The sequence below is a fragment of the Eulemur rufifrons genome, chromosome 14 (genome assembly GCF_041146395.1).
Source record: "Eulemur rufifrons isolate Redbay chromosome 14, OSU_ERuf_1, whole genome shotgun sequence".
NCBI classification, from domain to species: Eukaryota; Metazoa; Chordata; class Mammalia; order Primates; family Lemuridae; genus Eulemur; species Eulemur rufifrons.
Genome location: NC_090996.1, coordinates 9,464,117 through 9,478,811, shown reverse-complemented (window position 1 = coordinate 9,478,811; position 14,695 = coordinate 9,464,117). Strand labels below are relative to the sequence as shown.

Here is a 14,695-nt window from a genome sequence, read left to right as displayed (position 1 = left end):
AGGGGACGCTGAGGCAGACAGGGAAGGGCCCTGGAGCCGGAGGAGGCTCCGGACCAGCTGCAATTCCAGCGTCAGCCTCGGTCCCTCAGTGTCTTGGAGTCCCAAAGCCACAGCGCTGCCTCCAGACGCCTCACGTGCTTCTGGGTTTGCTCTCTGGGCCTCCTGGGGCTGCTCACATGTTTCCCAAGAGTCTTCTACATGCCAGCCCCTCGCAGGGTGCTGGGGGCACAGCCGTGGGCAAAATCCAGCCTGATCCCTGACCTCAGGGGCTTACAGCACCGTGGGGAGGACAAACACCTCCTACAACTCCCCAGCGCAAGTATCAAGTGCCATGACAGTGCACGGAAAGCCATTTGGGCCATTCCATGTCAGGGCCTGAGACGCGCTCCTGAGCTGAGACCAGTAGGGGGTAGCTGTGCAAAGGGGTGGGGGTGACAGGGTGGGATAGCACGGGCAAAGGCCCTGTGGCAGGAGGAACCGTGGGCATTCAAGGAACTCAGTGAAGCTGCGCAGCTGGCCCCAGAGCAGAGGGGACAGTGACGCGGGAGTTCAGGTGGGCCAGTGGGGGGGTTCTTGTGCCTTTAGAAAGGTGATTCCAGATGTGAGTCAGGACAGATGGTACATCCACCAGTACGCGTGTTCCTGCGGATTTCTCCCAGCTCTCAGGATCCTCAGCCCCCGTCCCGGGAAGGGCAGCTCTGTGGGCCACCCCAGTGCAGGGGCCAGAGTGGGGTTTGGGGGAAGCCCTCTGGGGTCACGCAGAGCCAGCCCAGGAAGCCCGGAGGACCGGCTGGGGAGTCACGGAGACTGAAAGCAGCCAGTGATGGGCTCGGGTCAGGGGCAGCCAAGACCACCGGTGAACCACAGCTCGGGCGGAAGGGCCTCGTGGAAGCCGTGCTGTGGCCTCAAGAGAGGCCGAGGCCGGAGCCTTGGAGCCCCGGCAGCCCCCCAGCTGGTGCGCCCTGCCTGAGGGGCCCCAGCCTTGCTTTCGCCTGGGCTCCCACTGGAGCTGCGTCACCCCGGTGTCCTCCCCCAGCCCCCCGACCCTGGCCACAGCCGCCAGCCAGAAGCCATTGGGACGGAGGTGGGGCAGAGGAAGGGATGAACTGAGGACAGAGGACTACATGAGATGAATGTCCCCAGCCCCCTCTCCGAGCGGGCACGGAGCCCCCGGCCCTCGCCACTGGCTGCCCCTGTGTCCTGGGCAGCGGGGCCCCCCGCAGGTCGGCCGCCCTGCTGTCGCGGAGGGCTGGCGAGCAGGTGCACGGCGGCGCCCACTCCCTTGGCCTTGGCTCTGGCCTGGTTCTTCGGGACGCAAACAGGTCTGACGGGTTCCTGAGCTGCTGAGACAGGGCTCGGCCTGTGATTTCCAGGAAAGCCAAACTCTAGAGAGCAGGCAGGAGTGAGGCTTTCCAACAGTCCCCCTCGGCTGCCCAAGTGCCTCTCCCGTGCCCTGAGCCAGATGCTCCAGACTGGTGGGGGCGCCTCTCTCTCCCACCCCCCTGGAGGCAGCAGGAGCTCAAGAGGAGGGAGAAGCGGAGGGGACAACTTTAACCATGGCCAAGTGTCTGGGAGCGCGGCCCCTGCAGCTAAGCTGCTACCATCAGAGCCAGGGCTGGCCCCCTGTAGGGTCCCGCATGTCACCTCCCTGGACCTCCTGCCTCTCAGGGTCGGAATTCTACCCCATCCCCCACTTAGCTCCAAGGACCTCTTCCCCCCACCTCAGCGACCCTATCCCAAGATCACACCCTGGCCTTGCTGGGAGGCAGCGTGGGGTGGAGCTTATGGGTGCAGGTTCCACTCCCAGCCCCGTCATTGACCCTGGGCAAGCTCTGTGCCTCAGTTTCCTTCTCTGTCCTCATAGGAGTGAGAAGAAGGCATACACGTGCAGACTGGGGGCTGGCACTTCTGAGCCCACGTAGTTGGCTTTTCTCCACCTGGTCCTCGACCTCAACAGATTCTCTGGCCCAAAGTGCCCATCTGCCAGCCTGGCCCCGACCACCGGTCTCTGCGGGTCCTTCTGCCCTGAGCGCTCAAGGCTGGCTCATGGCCTCTCCTCTCCACCACCTGCGCTTCCTGCACAGGCTCACTTAGGTCCCTGGCCCTCCGTCCCAGGTGGCTGCTGGCTCTCGACACTGTAGCCATAGCATCCAATGTCTCCCGGACTTCTCCACTTCAGGCTCAACAGCCCCCATGCTGAGCCCACCCTCTCTCCCCACAGCCAAGTCTCCCCCAGAGCTCTCCATCATGGGGTGCAGTGCCAGCAGCCACCAAAGCCAAGTCCTGTGAGACCCCGTAGCTCTTCCCCACACCCCTCGGTCCCCAAGGGCTCTGCACCCTGCCTCCTGAACATGTCATCTTTTCTTTCTTCCCCTTCTCTCTCTCTCTCTTTTCTTTCCTCTCTTTCTATTGGGATATAACATATATAATAAAATGCATAAAATGCACAGATCTTAATGGTATAGCTCGATGATCTTTCCTGTTTACACCTGAGCACCCGCCACACTGCTCGAGACGTAGACCATTGCCCACTCCCCAAAATGGCCCTTCGTGGCCCTTCCCCACGAGGTAAACACCATTCTGCTTTTTAACGCCATAAATTAGTTTTGCCTGGTTTTGAACTCCACATAAATGGAATTAAACAGTATGCCCTCCTTGACATAGAGATCAATGGATTGGAAACAAGAGTCTAGAAATAAACTCACACATCCATGATCAATTGGTTTTTGACAGGGGTGCCAAGACCATTCAATGGGGAAAAAATAGTTTTATCAGCAAATGGTGCTACGAGAACTGGATATCCACATGCAAAAGAATGACGTTGGACTCCTACCTCACGCCATAGAACAACACACAAAAATTAATGAGCTGGCTAAAAGTCTGAAAGCTGAAACTATACAACTCTTAGTGGAAAACATAGGTGTAAATCTTAATGACCTTGGATTAGGCAATAGTTTCTTAGATATAACATCCAAAGCACAAGCAAAATAAATAAAATGGACTTCAAAATTTAAGACTTTTGTGCACCAAAGGGAACTATCAAGAGTGTGGCAACTCAACTCACAGGATGGGAGAAAATATTTGCAAATCACAAATCTAAAAGGGATCTAGACTATTTAAAGAACGTCTACAACTCAACAACGAAAAGACATATAACCCAATTTAAAGATGGGCAAAGAAACTGAATAGACATTTCTCCCAAGAAGATATACAAACAGCCAATAAAAACATGATAAGATGCTCAGTATCATTAATCACTAGGGAAATACAAATCAAAACCAAAATGAGATACCCCTTCATATCCACTAGGGTAGCTAGAATTTTTTTTTTTTAAATAGAAATTAACAAGTGTTGGCAAGGATGTGGAGAAATTGGAACCCCTTCTACATTGCTGGTGGGAGTGTAAAACGATACAACCTCTTTGAAAAGCAATTTGGCAGTTGCTCAAAAAGTTAAACATTGAGTTATTAAATGACCGAGCAATTCCACTCCTAGATAGATGCCTAAGAGAACTAACTGAAAACATATGTTCACACAAAAACTTGTACATGAATGTGTATAGTAGATTATTCATAATAGCTATTACAATAAGTAGAAGCATCCCAAATGTCCTTCCACTGATGAAGGGATAAACAAAATGTGGTACATCTATAAAATGGAATATTATCTGGCTATGTAAAAGAGTGAAGTACAACAAAGATGAACCATGAAAACATTATCCTGGGTGAGAGAGGCCAGACACAAAGGCCACATGCTGTAGGATTCCATTTATATGATTGTCCAGATCAGGCAACTCCACAGAGACACAAAGTAGAGTCCCGGCTGCCAAGGGGCTGGTGCAGGAAGAATGGAAAGTGACTAACGAATTTCTTGTTGTGGTGATGAAATGTTCTGGTTACTGATAGTGGCGATGGTTGCGCAACCTTGTGAATATACTAAAAGCCACTTTACAATAGTGAATCGTATGGTATATGACTTACATCTCAATAAAATGTTTTTTTTTAAAGTGTGCCCTCTTTGGTCTGTCTTTTTCCATGCAACAGGATATATATGAGCAGCATACATGTTGTGTGCACCAGTTTATTCTTATTGCTGTGTAGTATTCCCACGTATGAATATACTATCGTTTATTTATCAGTTCTGCTCTTGATGGACATTCGAGTTGTTTCCAATTTGAGACTAATATAAATCTTTTTCTGTCTTTTTTTTTTTGTTTTTTTTTTTTTTGAGATATAGTCTTGCTGTGTTGCCTGGGCTAGAGTGCTGTGGCATCAGCCTAGCTCACAGCAACCTCAAACTCCTGGGCTCAAGCAATCCTCCTGCCTCAGCCTCCTGAGTAGCTGGAACTACAGGCATGTGCCACCATGCCCGGCTAATTTTTCTATTTTTTGTGGAAATGGGGTCTCGCTCTTGCTCAAGCTGGTCTCAAACTCCTGAGCTCAAGCGATCCTCCATCCTCGACCTCCCAAAGTGCTAGGATTATAGGCCTAAGCCACCGCACCCAGCCTGTAAATTCCAGCATGTGTCTTTGGATGGCTAGACAACGGACATTTCTGTTGGTATATCCCTGGGAGTGGAATTGCTGGGGCAGCATATGCATTTCTTTCACTTCAGTAGATATTGTCAGAGTTCAAAAATGGTTGACCCACTTTACACCAAGGTCCAAGAAGAGTTCCAGGTGTTCCACAGCCTTGTCGACACTTGGTTCTGGCAGTCTCATTTATTTTAGCCATTCTAGCGAGTAGCGTGAACCTTACTGTTATTTAATTTGCATTTTCCTTATGAGGAATGAGGTTAACCATCTTTTCAGATCTTTATTGGCTATTTAGATATTCTTTCTTATCATCTACCTTTTTTATTTTTTATTTTTTTTTTGGTTGTTATCTTTCCAGTATTTGTATGTAGGATATTTTTAAAAATATACATTCTGGATATGAGATCTTTGTCGTGATCTGTGTGTTGCCAGTATCTCCTCTCATCCCGTGCCTTGTCTTTTCACATTCTTAATTGCATCTTCTGGTGAGCAGAAGTTTTTCATTTTGATGAAGTCCAATTTATGCACTTTTTATTTGATGGTCGGAGCTGTGTGTGTCCGGTTTAAGGCGTCTTTGCTCACCCCTTAGACATCCCGTGCATCTCAGCCTCCGGCTGGGGCGCTGCTACCCGCTCTCTCGGGCTCTGCCCCCTGCTGCTCCCACGGATGTCTCCTCCCCACCGTTTGCCCTCTCTGACCCTCTTGTGCACCGCAGTCAGCACGATCGTCCTGCCCGGGGACAGGTCTGGCTCCTCTCGGAGTCCCTGGGACTGGCACTGGGTCTGGCACGCACTAGGTGCCCAAGGAAAGCCACATAAATGAAGGCGACTGTGGCCCAGCTGGGGAGCATTAAAACTGTCAATTAGTTCTAAACACCAGCTCATCAGGAACATGTGAGCAAAGCCAGGGAAGCGAAAAGTTTTGGAAAAACCAAAAAGATAGGAATGTTTAGCTTTCTCCCGAACCGGAGAATTAATCACACAAACTCAGACCTTGTTAGCATTATTTATTCTTGCTTCGTCCCCCAACTATGGGACAAGGGGGGGGGCTTTTCCCCGCACCGTCTGGCCGCAGGAGCTCCCCTCCACCCCCGGCCCCCCAGCATTTGCCGCCTCTGAATGTGGGGGGACACTCTGGTCCCTAGTCCTTCTCTTCCCCGTGCGTGATGACGTAGCACAGGTTCCTGTAGTCCAGGTTGCCACACACATCTGGGGGGAAGGCCGCGAACATCTGCTTGATCTGGGAGGGGAGCAGAGAGTCAGCCTGGCCCTGGCCGAGCGGGGGTGGCGGGTGGCGAGAGCAGGGAGTGGGCTGTGCCCTGAAAAGCCCCAATTTACCTCCTCCTCACTGAACCGGTCTGCCTGGGTCATGAGCTTCTCTTTGATGCTGCTCAGGGAGAGAAAGGGTCAGGTTCAAGGGAAGGGCTTCCCTGCTTGGACCTGCAGATTGCAGGGGTGAGGAGGGCGGTGGGGGGGGTGGAGCGCGGGGGTGTCCTGGCCTGGGAGGACACCAACCTGGGGCTGGCCGTACCGGCCTCTCTGATGGCCGTGTGGCCTCGGGCAGCTCTCTGAGCCTTGTGTTCCCTGCTCTCCTCCCAGCACCGGGTGGGGACCAAACAGAATTTCCCACCATGCACTAACAATCACCCTCCAGGTCACCGAGGGGAGACAGCCGCCCCCCAACCCCACCCGGGGGCCTCCTGTGCCTTGTTCTGGGCACACTGCTTTCTCCAGCTTGTGGTTTTCACTGACATCCGTACATCTTACAGACTACGAGATGCCTGTGCTTGGCCAAGGGCATGAGAAGGCCTGCCCAGGTGTGTCCTCTTGGACCTTCAAATGCCTGATGCCCCCTGGAGCCCAGAGGACCCTGCAGGGCTTAAGGGGACTCAGTGGGCAGGGCCGAGCCGGCCCTGTGCACCCAGAGTGTCCTCTGGCGCCGGCAGCAGCAGGCCCCACTAAGGCCCGACGCACATTTTCCATTATTTATGTTACCGCAGGACCGTCACAGTTTCCAGCCCTCCAGGCTGGGGACTTTTCACAGACTCCGTTTCAACCAGAGCCTCCGCCGTGGCCTGTCTGGCCTGCGGCCACATCTTCCAGGTCCCATGCCCCGGGGCGATGCCTCCAGTTCCCAAACTGGGTCCCCCAAGGGTTCTTCCCAGGCGTGTCCTCATGCCAGTGGGCATGAAGGTGGGTGACAGTGGAGGGATTGGCTGAGGTCACTCTAGGGGGTGCCCCAGTGCTTCCCCGGGTCCCCAAGATGGGAGTGGGAGCCACAGACCCTCAGGGAGGGGTGGAGAAGGGGACGCTGCAGCATGGAAAAGCCCTCAGCAGCCTCCCCCACCCCAGGGGCGTGTGTGACTCCCAACCTTGGAGTTGAGAACATGTGAGCTGGCCAGACCCTGCCCACCCAGCCCTGCCCTGCCGACCCCTCCCACCCCACCTCCACGTGTCAGGATCTAACACGCAGTAAACTGGCCTCAAACTTGGAGGCCTGAAGCATCACAGCAACCGGTCAGGAAGCCTGTGCCCGAGAGGAAATCTCACCACCCAGGGCCACCCACGGGTGCAGTGTCCGGGGCCCCCGGCAGGCTGCCACCCCACCGCCCGCCCTGCCGCAGCCCTGGGCCCTTTGATCCTGTGCTCTCACTGGGTGGGGGGGCACCCACAGCAGCGCCCCCACCTCCACTGCTGGACAGCTGCCCATGGCCACCTCCCCCTCATGCATCCCAGGCTAAGCTGGTCACCTTCCCCAGCCCCCGCCAACCTCTTGCCCAAGGCGGTGGCCCCGCCTCCGTCTGGGCATCCACTCAGGCTCCGGCTGACGTCTGGCTCAGTCCTGTCCCCAGACCCTGAACCCTGTGGGCACCGGCCTCTGGCTCTTCTCTTATCCGTCTGCCCCTTTGCAGCCCTGCACCCGTGGCCCTCCTGGAGCTGCGGCCCTCTCCTCCCCTGCTGCAGGCTGGCCCCCGTGGCGTCCCTGCCTCCACCCTCCCCAGCCTCTCCCATGCTCCCAGGCAGACCCAGGGCGCAGGGGCTGGTGTGCTCAGTCTGCCCCACCCCCTCTAGCCACTGCCGACTCCTCCTCCCCAAGCCCTGGCTCTTCACTCCCTCTATTCCCTCATCTACAATGCTGTTCCCCCCAAGCCTAGGCAGCCCACAGCCCTCCTTCAAGGCTCACCTTCCCCCCAACCTCCCCGTCCCTGGCAAGCTCTCCCTGAGTGACCCACACCCCCTATCTACTTCCACACACATGGAGATGGGGACACCCGGACCCAGAGAGGGGAAGGGACATGAAGCCACAGCTGCTGGGCTGGGCAGCGGCCTCCCGGCTCCTGGCTAGATGCTGCCCAAGCTCGGCTGAGTTCCAGGCACGGGGGGGGGCCCTGGGTGGCCACACACCCTGACCCCAGCCCCGCCGGCTCATTGCCTGAGCCTCTGCGGAGAGAGAACCGAGGAGGGCAGGGGGCACTTACAAGTCAGCCTTGATGAAGCCCTTCCCTTCCGTGTCGAACACCTTGAAGGCGTGGAGGATGGTCTCCTCTGGGTCCGTGCCTAGAAGCAGCACACACAGGGCAGGAGAGGGATGGGGGAGAGGGCACCACGGAGACAGGAGCCCGGCTGGGCAGGGACTGGGGGCCGGGGCGGGTCCCATCTCCCCCAGAGGGGGACAGCTGGATGGGGCTTCCTCCCCGACTTCTACTCCCCAGTGGAGGCCGAACCCATCTGAAGCCAGAGCAAGGAGGTTTCAACAAAACAAGAAATAGTCATGACAGATGAGGTGCTGCATATATATCATTGTGAACAACCTGCACAACGGTACATGGAGACTCTGGCTGAGCCTTCACTATGTGCTTAGCCCTCCCGACAATTGTCCCTATTTCACAGATGAAGAAACTGAGACTCAGAGAGGTTAAGTGGCTTGTCCAAGGTCTCACGGCTAACGCTGTCACGTGGTGGGTGAGGTCCAGGGGGTGGCAACTCCGGGGCTTGCTCATTACCCAAGCTGTGCACAGGAGACTGTGGGTGGAAGGAAGAGAGCTCTGCACCTGGGGGCTCGGACAGAGGAATCGGGTGGGTCTGTGAGACTGTCCCGGGCAGAGGCAGGGCAGGTGGGCCAACAGGCTGGGGGCAGGGAGCCGGGGTGTCGGCCCAGAGGCGAGGCCCAGGATCAAGCCGGGCAGGGCTCCCAGCCCTCCTGGCCTGGCCAAGCAGGCTGGGGGTGGCTCCAGGCTGGTGGGGGTTGAATGGCTAAAGAGTCATGATGTGGGCTGGTGAGAGGTCTCTGCCTCCAAGGCCACAGCCTCCTGGGGTTCATGGATTAGTGGAGAATTCCCAGTGTCTTTGAAGAGCATTGCTCGCTGCTGGGCAGGCTTGTGGCTGGCTCCAGGACCACGCACACAGACTGTGCCCAGCTGCCGGACATCACTGCAACCCTGCAGCGCTCTGTCGGGGTGGCTGGGAGGGCTGGGCCGCCTGTCCTCCCTCCCCACCTCCCCAGAGAGGGCCTCTGCTCTGGGGACTGCGAGCCTAGTAAAATGGGCTGCAAAGTGGCGGCTTCCCCCATCATTGTTGGGACTCTCATGACAAAGTCTCCTCTTCCCAATTAGCGGGCGGGATAAGGCGGTGCCTGCCCCAGCCCCCTGCCCTCCCGGCTCCCGTCCCCTCCCACTGGCCTGTCACGCAGGCTTGCCGAGTTTGCATGACAGGCTCAGCTGGAGCCCCAGCCCTGCAAAATGAAAAAAAGCTGCAGCTCCGCAGCCCCCACTGGGCCCTGGGTCACAGCTCCAGCCCAGCCTCGGACTGACACCAGCTTAGGCCTCAGTCTCCCCAACTGTAAAGCAGGTTTGGGGCTCCTGAAGGGTCTCACTAAACTCCTGCTCGTACAGCAGGGCCCCCTCACCCACGCCCGACACACACCACGCCAGGGGCAGGAGGTGCCACTGTCTCGCCTCCTGGGCTGGGTCTCTAGGTCTGCCTGCCCACCCGGCAGGCTCTCCTTTCTGCCGGCCTTTAACAAGTTTCCCTCGGCTATGGCTATGTTGCTCTGGATAAATGTGCAGGCCCGTCCGTCTGCTTCCTTTGAAGTGGCCGGCTGGAGTGACACATGGCTGTCCCACAGTGCACACCCTGCCCCAGCATCTGGGTTTCTGGACTTTTCTAGGAGGCAGCAGCCACAGTCCTGGGAATCACCGCTACCCGGAGGTGGGCTCAGGGGCACCCCGACCCAGCTGGACAACCCCAAGTTCACAGCCTGCCCCAGGTGGGGGTCCTGCCCTCCCCACCCTCAGTGTCCTCGTCTCTAATGCCCAGGTGGAGGTCAGCTTCCTCCTGGCTTTGTGGTCAGCCAGGACACATGCGTGGAGGCTCCTGTACTCTCCAGGGGGTCGTGACCCACGAGGGCATCAATGTTTCACCCAATAAATCTGTGGTGTTAGGTAGGATCACCCCAGCAGTGGGTTGAATGGTGGCCTCCTAAACATATGTCCACTAGAGCCTGTGACTGTCACCTTTTTGGAAAAAGGGATTTCGCAGGTATAAGTTAAGGACCGTGAGATGAGGTGGTCCTCCTGGGTAACCCGGGGGGCCCTAAATCCAGTGCACGTGTCCTTATGAGAGGAAGGGGCCACATGGCCACGAGGAGAGACCACGGGAGGGGGCCACCCTGGAAGCTGCAAGAGGCAAAGGACAGGCTCTCCCCAGAGCTTCTGCCAGATTCCAGACTTCCGGTGTCCAGAGCTGCGAGAGAATGTTTCTGTTGTTTTCAGCGTCCAAGTTTGTGGTTATTCCTCACAGCGGCCTCAAGAAACCAATGCAAACCCCATTTCACAGATAAAAATTCTGAGGCCAGAAAGCAGAAAAAGCTGTCCCAGGTCACCCTGAGGGGCAGTGGAAGTCAGGTCTTGACCCTCCACCTGGCCAAGGCAGGGAGGCCAGGGAGGGCGCTGGGCGGGGCAGCCTGGGGGGGGGGGTGACCACAACACTCACCTCCCAGGGCAGCCACTGCCCAGCCTGGCCCCCCCTTCTCAAGTCAGGGGACACCATTATGGCTCCCCGGGGCCAGGAGAGAAAAGGAACAGAGATGGCCACCACCCTGACCCCAGGCCTGATGCCGTGGCAGGAGAGTGCAGTGGTTAGAGCCGGGGTTTAAGGTTGAGGCTCCAACCCGGCCACTCTCTGCTGAGGCACCTGGGGCAGGTATCACAACCTCTCTGAGCCTGAGATTCCTCATTTGTCAACGAGGCTCCCTGATCCTTCTGCTGGAGGCTGTGGTGACTACAGACAAGGTGAGGAATCCGTCCCGCACTGGGTTCGGCCACAGGAGCTTTCAGAAACCCCCTGTCCGCAGCAGCCCTCACCGTGCCCCCATCAGCAGAGCAGGCAGTGAGCCCACAGGTAGGTCAGTGGGTGGGGAGAGGTGGGGGGCCATCCTGACGGTGGCAAAGGCCATACACAGCAGGGTCTATACAGTCACCCTGCTCTGTAGTGCAGAGGTGGAAACTAAGGCAGGGCCCTAGGAGGTGTGTATGCCCAGGGGCTGCGTGTGGGGGCCACACCGTGCTCTCCCTGAGCTGTGTGCGTCTACACCAGGCCCCGCCTGGCCACACCACCCCCGGCCCCTCCCCGGGGCCCCAGCCCGGCTCACCCTTCAGCTTCTCCCCAAACATGGTCAGGAAGACAGTGAAGTTGATGGGCCCCGGGGCCTCCTTCACCATGGCCTCCAGCTCCTCGTTCTTGACGTTGATGCGGCCTGGGGAGGGAGGGGCACCCAGGAGAGTAATGGGGGAGCCCTGCAGAAGGGCCCTGCCTGCAGGCAGCCCCGGGGGGCACAACTCGGGACCACAGAGGGTCCTGCAGCCTCCCCACTCTGCCGCCCCACCCGCCCCCACTCAGCCCTAAGGTCCTGGGGGCCCCTGTGGGGACATCCAGCCACAGCAGCGCCCTCCTGCCTCCCTGGGAAGGAACAAGTCGGTCCCTATCCCCATTTTACAGGTGAGGAAACTGAGGCCTAAAGAAGCTGCAGCTGAGGCGCACAGGGGCTGCAGGCCTGGCTCTCAGGGCTCACGTGCCCCAGGAGGGCATCAGGGCCCTGCCTGGAGGTGGTGACACCTCAGAGGGGGGTTCCTCGTGGTCCCAGTGGACACTCAGGTCCCAGGGCTCAGGGCTCAGTGCAGAGTTGACTTGGTTAAGTCCCCTCCCCCACCTCCCAGCCCCACTGGCACCTTCAGGCCCTTCACTGGGCCCCTCGAGAGGAACAAGCCTCCCTGGGGGTGGAACCTCCCCCGCCCCCAGCTTCTCGCCTGCTCTCCCGATCCTGCCACCCCCAGGCCCTCTTGCACCTGAGCCGTACTCCCCTTCCCTGGCTGAGTCCTCCTCCAGCCCCCAGGACCCTCCCCTGGCTTCCCCGGCAGCGGCCGCCTCTCCCCTGCGCCCTCGGCACGGGCGCCCCTCACGCTTCCGTGCCCACTGCCCTGCTGCCCCCGCTGCCCCTGCTGCCCCCGCTGCCCAGGCCCAGCTCCTCCCCCAGCCCCACGCTTCCCCGCTGCCGGCCACCCACCCAGCGCGGCAAACGTGTCCCTCAGGTCCTCCTTGTCGATGAAGCCGTCCCGGTTCTGGTCCATGATGGTGAAGGCCTGGCAGAGACACGGCACTAAGAGGCCGCCAGCCCAGTCCCTGCCGCCCTCCACCCCCACGCCCTCCCTCAAGGGCTGTCCTCCTGCCAACTGCTGCCCGGCTCAGAGAGGGAAACTGAGGCTCAGAGAGGTAAAGGCCTTGCCCGGCGTCACACAGCCAGCCCAGGCTCAGATACAGAGAGAGGTCACACGTCCAGGCTCTGAGGCACGCCAGGGTGGTCTCAAAAAGTAATGACAACTGATCTTCGGCCCAGGGGACTGAGGGCTGACCCTGTGCCCAGCTCCCCAAGCGACTGACGTGGGCGGCTGACCAACCTCTTTAAACTCCTGGATCTGGGACTGATCGAACATGGAGAAGACGTTGGAGCTGGCTCCTCCTTCCACTCTTTTCCGGGCTCTTCGCGGTGCCTGTGAGGTGCCAGGTGAGGGCTTGCAGCAGCCCCGTCCCCGGGCGTCAGCGCCCCCCATCTCCCAGAGCGACACCGACTCGCCCTCCCAGAGCCCACCGCAGACAGACCCGGCTCCCGGGGAGGCCGTGCAGATAATCAGGATGTCTTCCCAGCCCACGGCCACCCCGCAGGGCCAGACAGCTGCTTCCTGCCCGGCCCCCGGGCTCCGGAAGGTGGTCAGCGCCCGCGCTGGGAAGCGGAAGGGGCGCCTCTTCCATCTTCAGCCTCTGCACGGGGTCCCGATCCCCTGCCCGGCCACCCTCCACTACAGCTGGAATCCGACCTCGCCGTCAGCTGCTAAAACCTTCCCTCGTGTCCTCAGGAGAACGTCTGGCCTTTGCCCCCTCCCAGAGCTTCTACTCCCTCCCCCCAAACCCACCGTCTCTCCTAACTGGCCCTGCCATTCCCACTGCCTGGAGGGCTTCCCTGCCTCCCACCTGGAAGGATCCTACCCACCCTTCAGGCTCTGCTCTTTGTCACCTCCCCTGAGAAGCCTTCCCTGACCCCAGGCCATTCGCCCCTCCCCACAAGTCTCCACCGTGGACTGTCACCCCTACAGTGCATACCACACTGTCCTGCCAAGCTCTGTGCGTCTGTCTCTCCAGCTAAGTGAACCCCTCAAGGGCGAGCCCCGTCTGTCCCATCGCTGGCCTCTCCTGCCCCCACCCTGGGCCTGGCTCAGAGCGGGGATCAGCTGGTGTTTGGAAATAGTCGCCCAGAGCTCGGGCCCATGGCAGCAGGCAGAGCAGGCGACCACCCACGTGAAGGACACCGGGAGTCCCTGGCTGGCCTCCCTGCCTCTGGGTGTCATGGTGCCAGAGTGTCCCCCATGAGGAAGTCGCTGAAAGCTCTAGGTCCCCAAGACGCTGCAAGGGACCTCACCTTCTGTAGCCATCACTAGAGCCCCCAGAGCACGGGCTCCCCAACTCCCCTGCCCCCCACCTGCCCCCAGAGCCTGTGTGGTCCCCCTGCCCCCAGCTCACTCCCGGCCCCACCCGCACTCGCCCCGCTCCCCTCGGCTCCTGGCCCCACGTCAGGAGCGGCAGCGCCCGGCTGACTTATAATTAGCTTTTACTGGGTGCTTTGTCTCCACTAATCCTTTGAAAGGGGCTGGCAGGGCGGCCGGGACGTTATGATGCTGTAAAACCTCTGTAATATTTATAAATCCCTTCAGACATCATAAAGAAAAGAACTTCCCTGCAGAGTTCATCTCACATAATTACATATACATTTCCCTCTGATTAATAAAAAATGATCACTTCCGCCTGTGGGGGATTCTGCCCTGGCTCTAGGGGAGCTGGCCCCGCCTTGGGGTCCCCATGCCCTGCCCACCCAGAGGCTTGTGACCACCTGGTTGCCTGTGGCCCTAGTGTGTCCCAGCGCTCGGCCAGGAGGAAGGGACGTTTTGCTCTGACTGCCCGGGGGCTCCCGAGGCCCGGGGGGGGGGGCCCTTAGCAGCCCGGCTGGCTTGGAAATTCCCTTCGAGAATGGGTCCCTGAAAATAAAATTTCCCCGATGGGAACATCTTAGGGGAGAAGGGGGTCGGCTGGCCCTGGGTTTCTATCCTGCTTTTCTGTTCACAGCCTCTGTGATGTTTTAGAAACGCCACTTGCCTTCTTTGAGCCTCGGTGTCCCCATTTATCAAACCAACAGAACACCTACCTCAAAGCATCGGGACATGTGTTAGACACCTGCTGACCTCCAGCCAGGCCTGCGCCCGGTCCTGGGGACCCAGGGCTGAATCGGGCCCTGTCCTGTCCCCGAGGACCTCACAGAACCGCTGGACACGGGCAGTCATGAGGGTGACAGGGAGGGACAGGCCCTCAGGACACAGGAAGGCCCTAGGCCCCGGGGCGATCGGGAGGTGGCAAGCTGAGCTGCGACAGCAGAGGGCTAAGAGGCGGGAGACACAGGCAGCAAGAGCTGCAAGAGCGAGAGCAGCACCACACTCGGGAGCCGCACTGTCCCCCAGCACCATGTCCTTCAGCGGGGGCAGAGCCCTGGAGCCTGGCCCACCCCCTCTCCCTCCACCATCCTCTTCCTCATTCCCCCCCTTCAGCTCGGCAGCCCCCGCCA

The 14,695-nt window shown here is 58.7% G+C and overlaps 1 protein-coding gene across 1 annotated transcript; it reads right to left on the bottom strand.

The window, feature by feature from the left end:
- Positions 1–5,674: 5,674 nt before the first annotated feature.
- On the bottom strand, positions 5,675–12,721 carry MYL10 (myosin light chain 10). The gene is made up of 7 exons (XM_069486258.1): positions 12,688–12,721; positions 12,486–12,578; positions 12,095–12,170; positions 11,183–11,287; positions 8,013–8,091; positions 5,872–5,920; positions 5,675–5,773 (listed from the first exon to the last, which is right to left on the bottom strand). Exons 2-7 carry the CDS (start codon positions 12,519–12,521, stop codon positions 5,675–5,677), a joined length of 444 nt encoding a protein of 147 aa, XP_069342359.1. The 5' UTR covers positions 12,522–12,578; positions 12,688–12,721.
- Between the last annotated feature and the right edge of the window lie 1,974 nt (positions 12,722–14,695).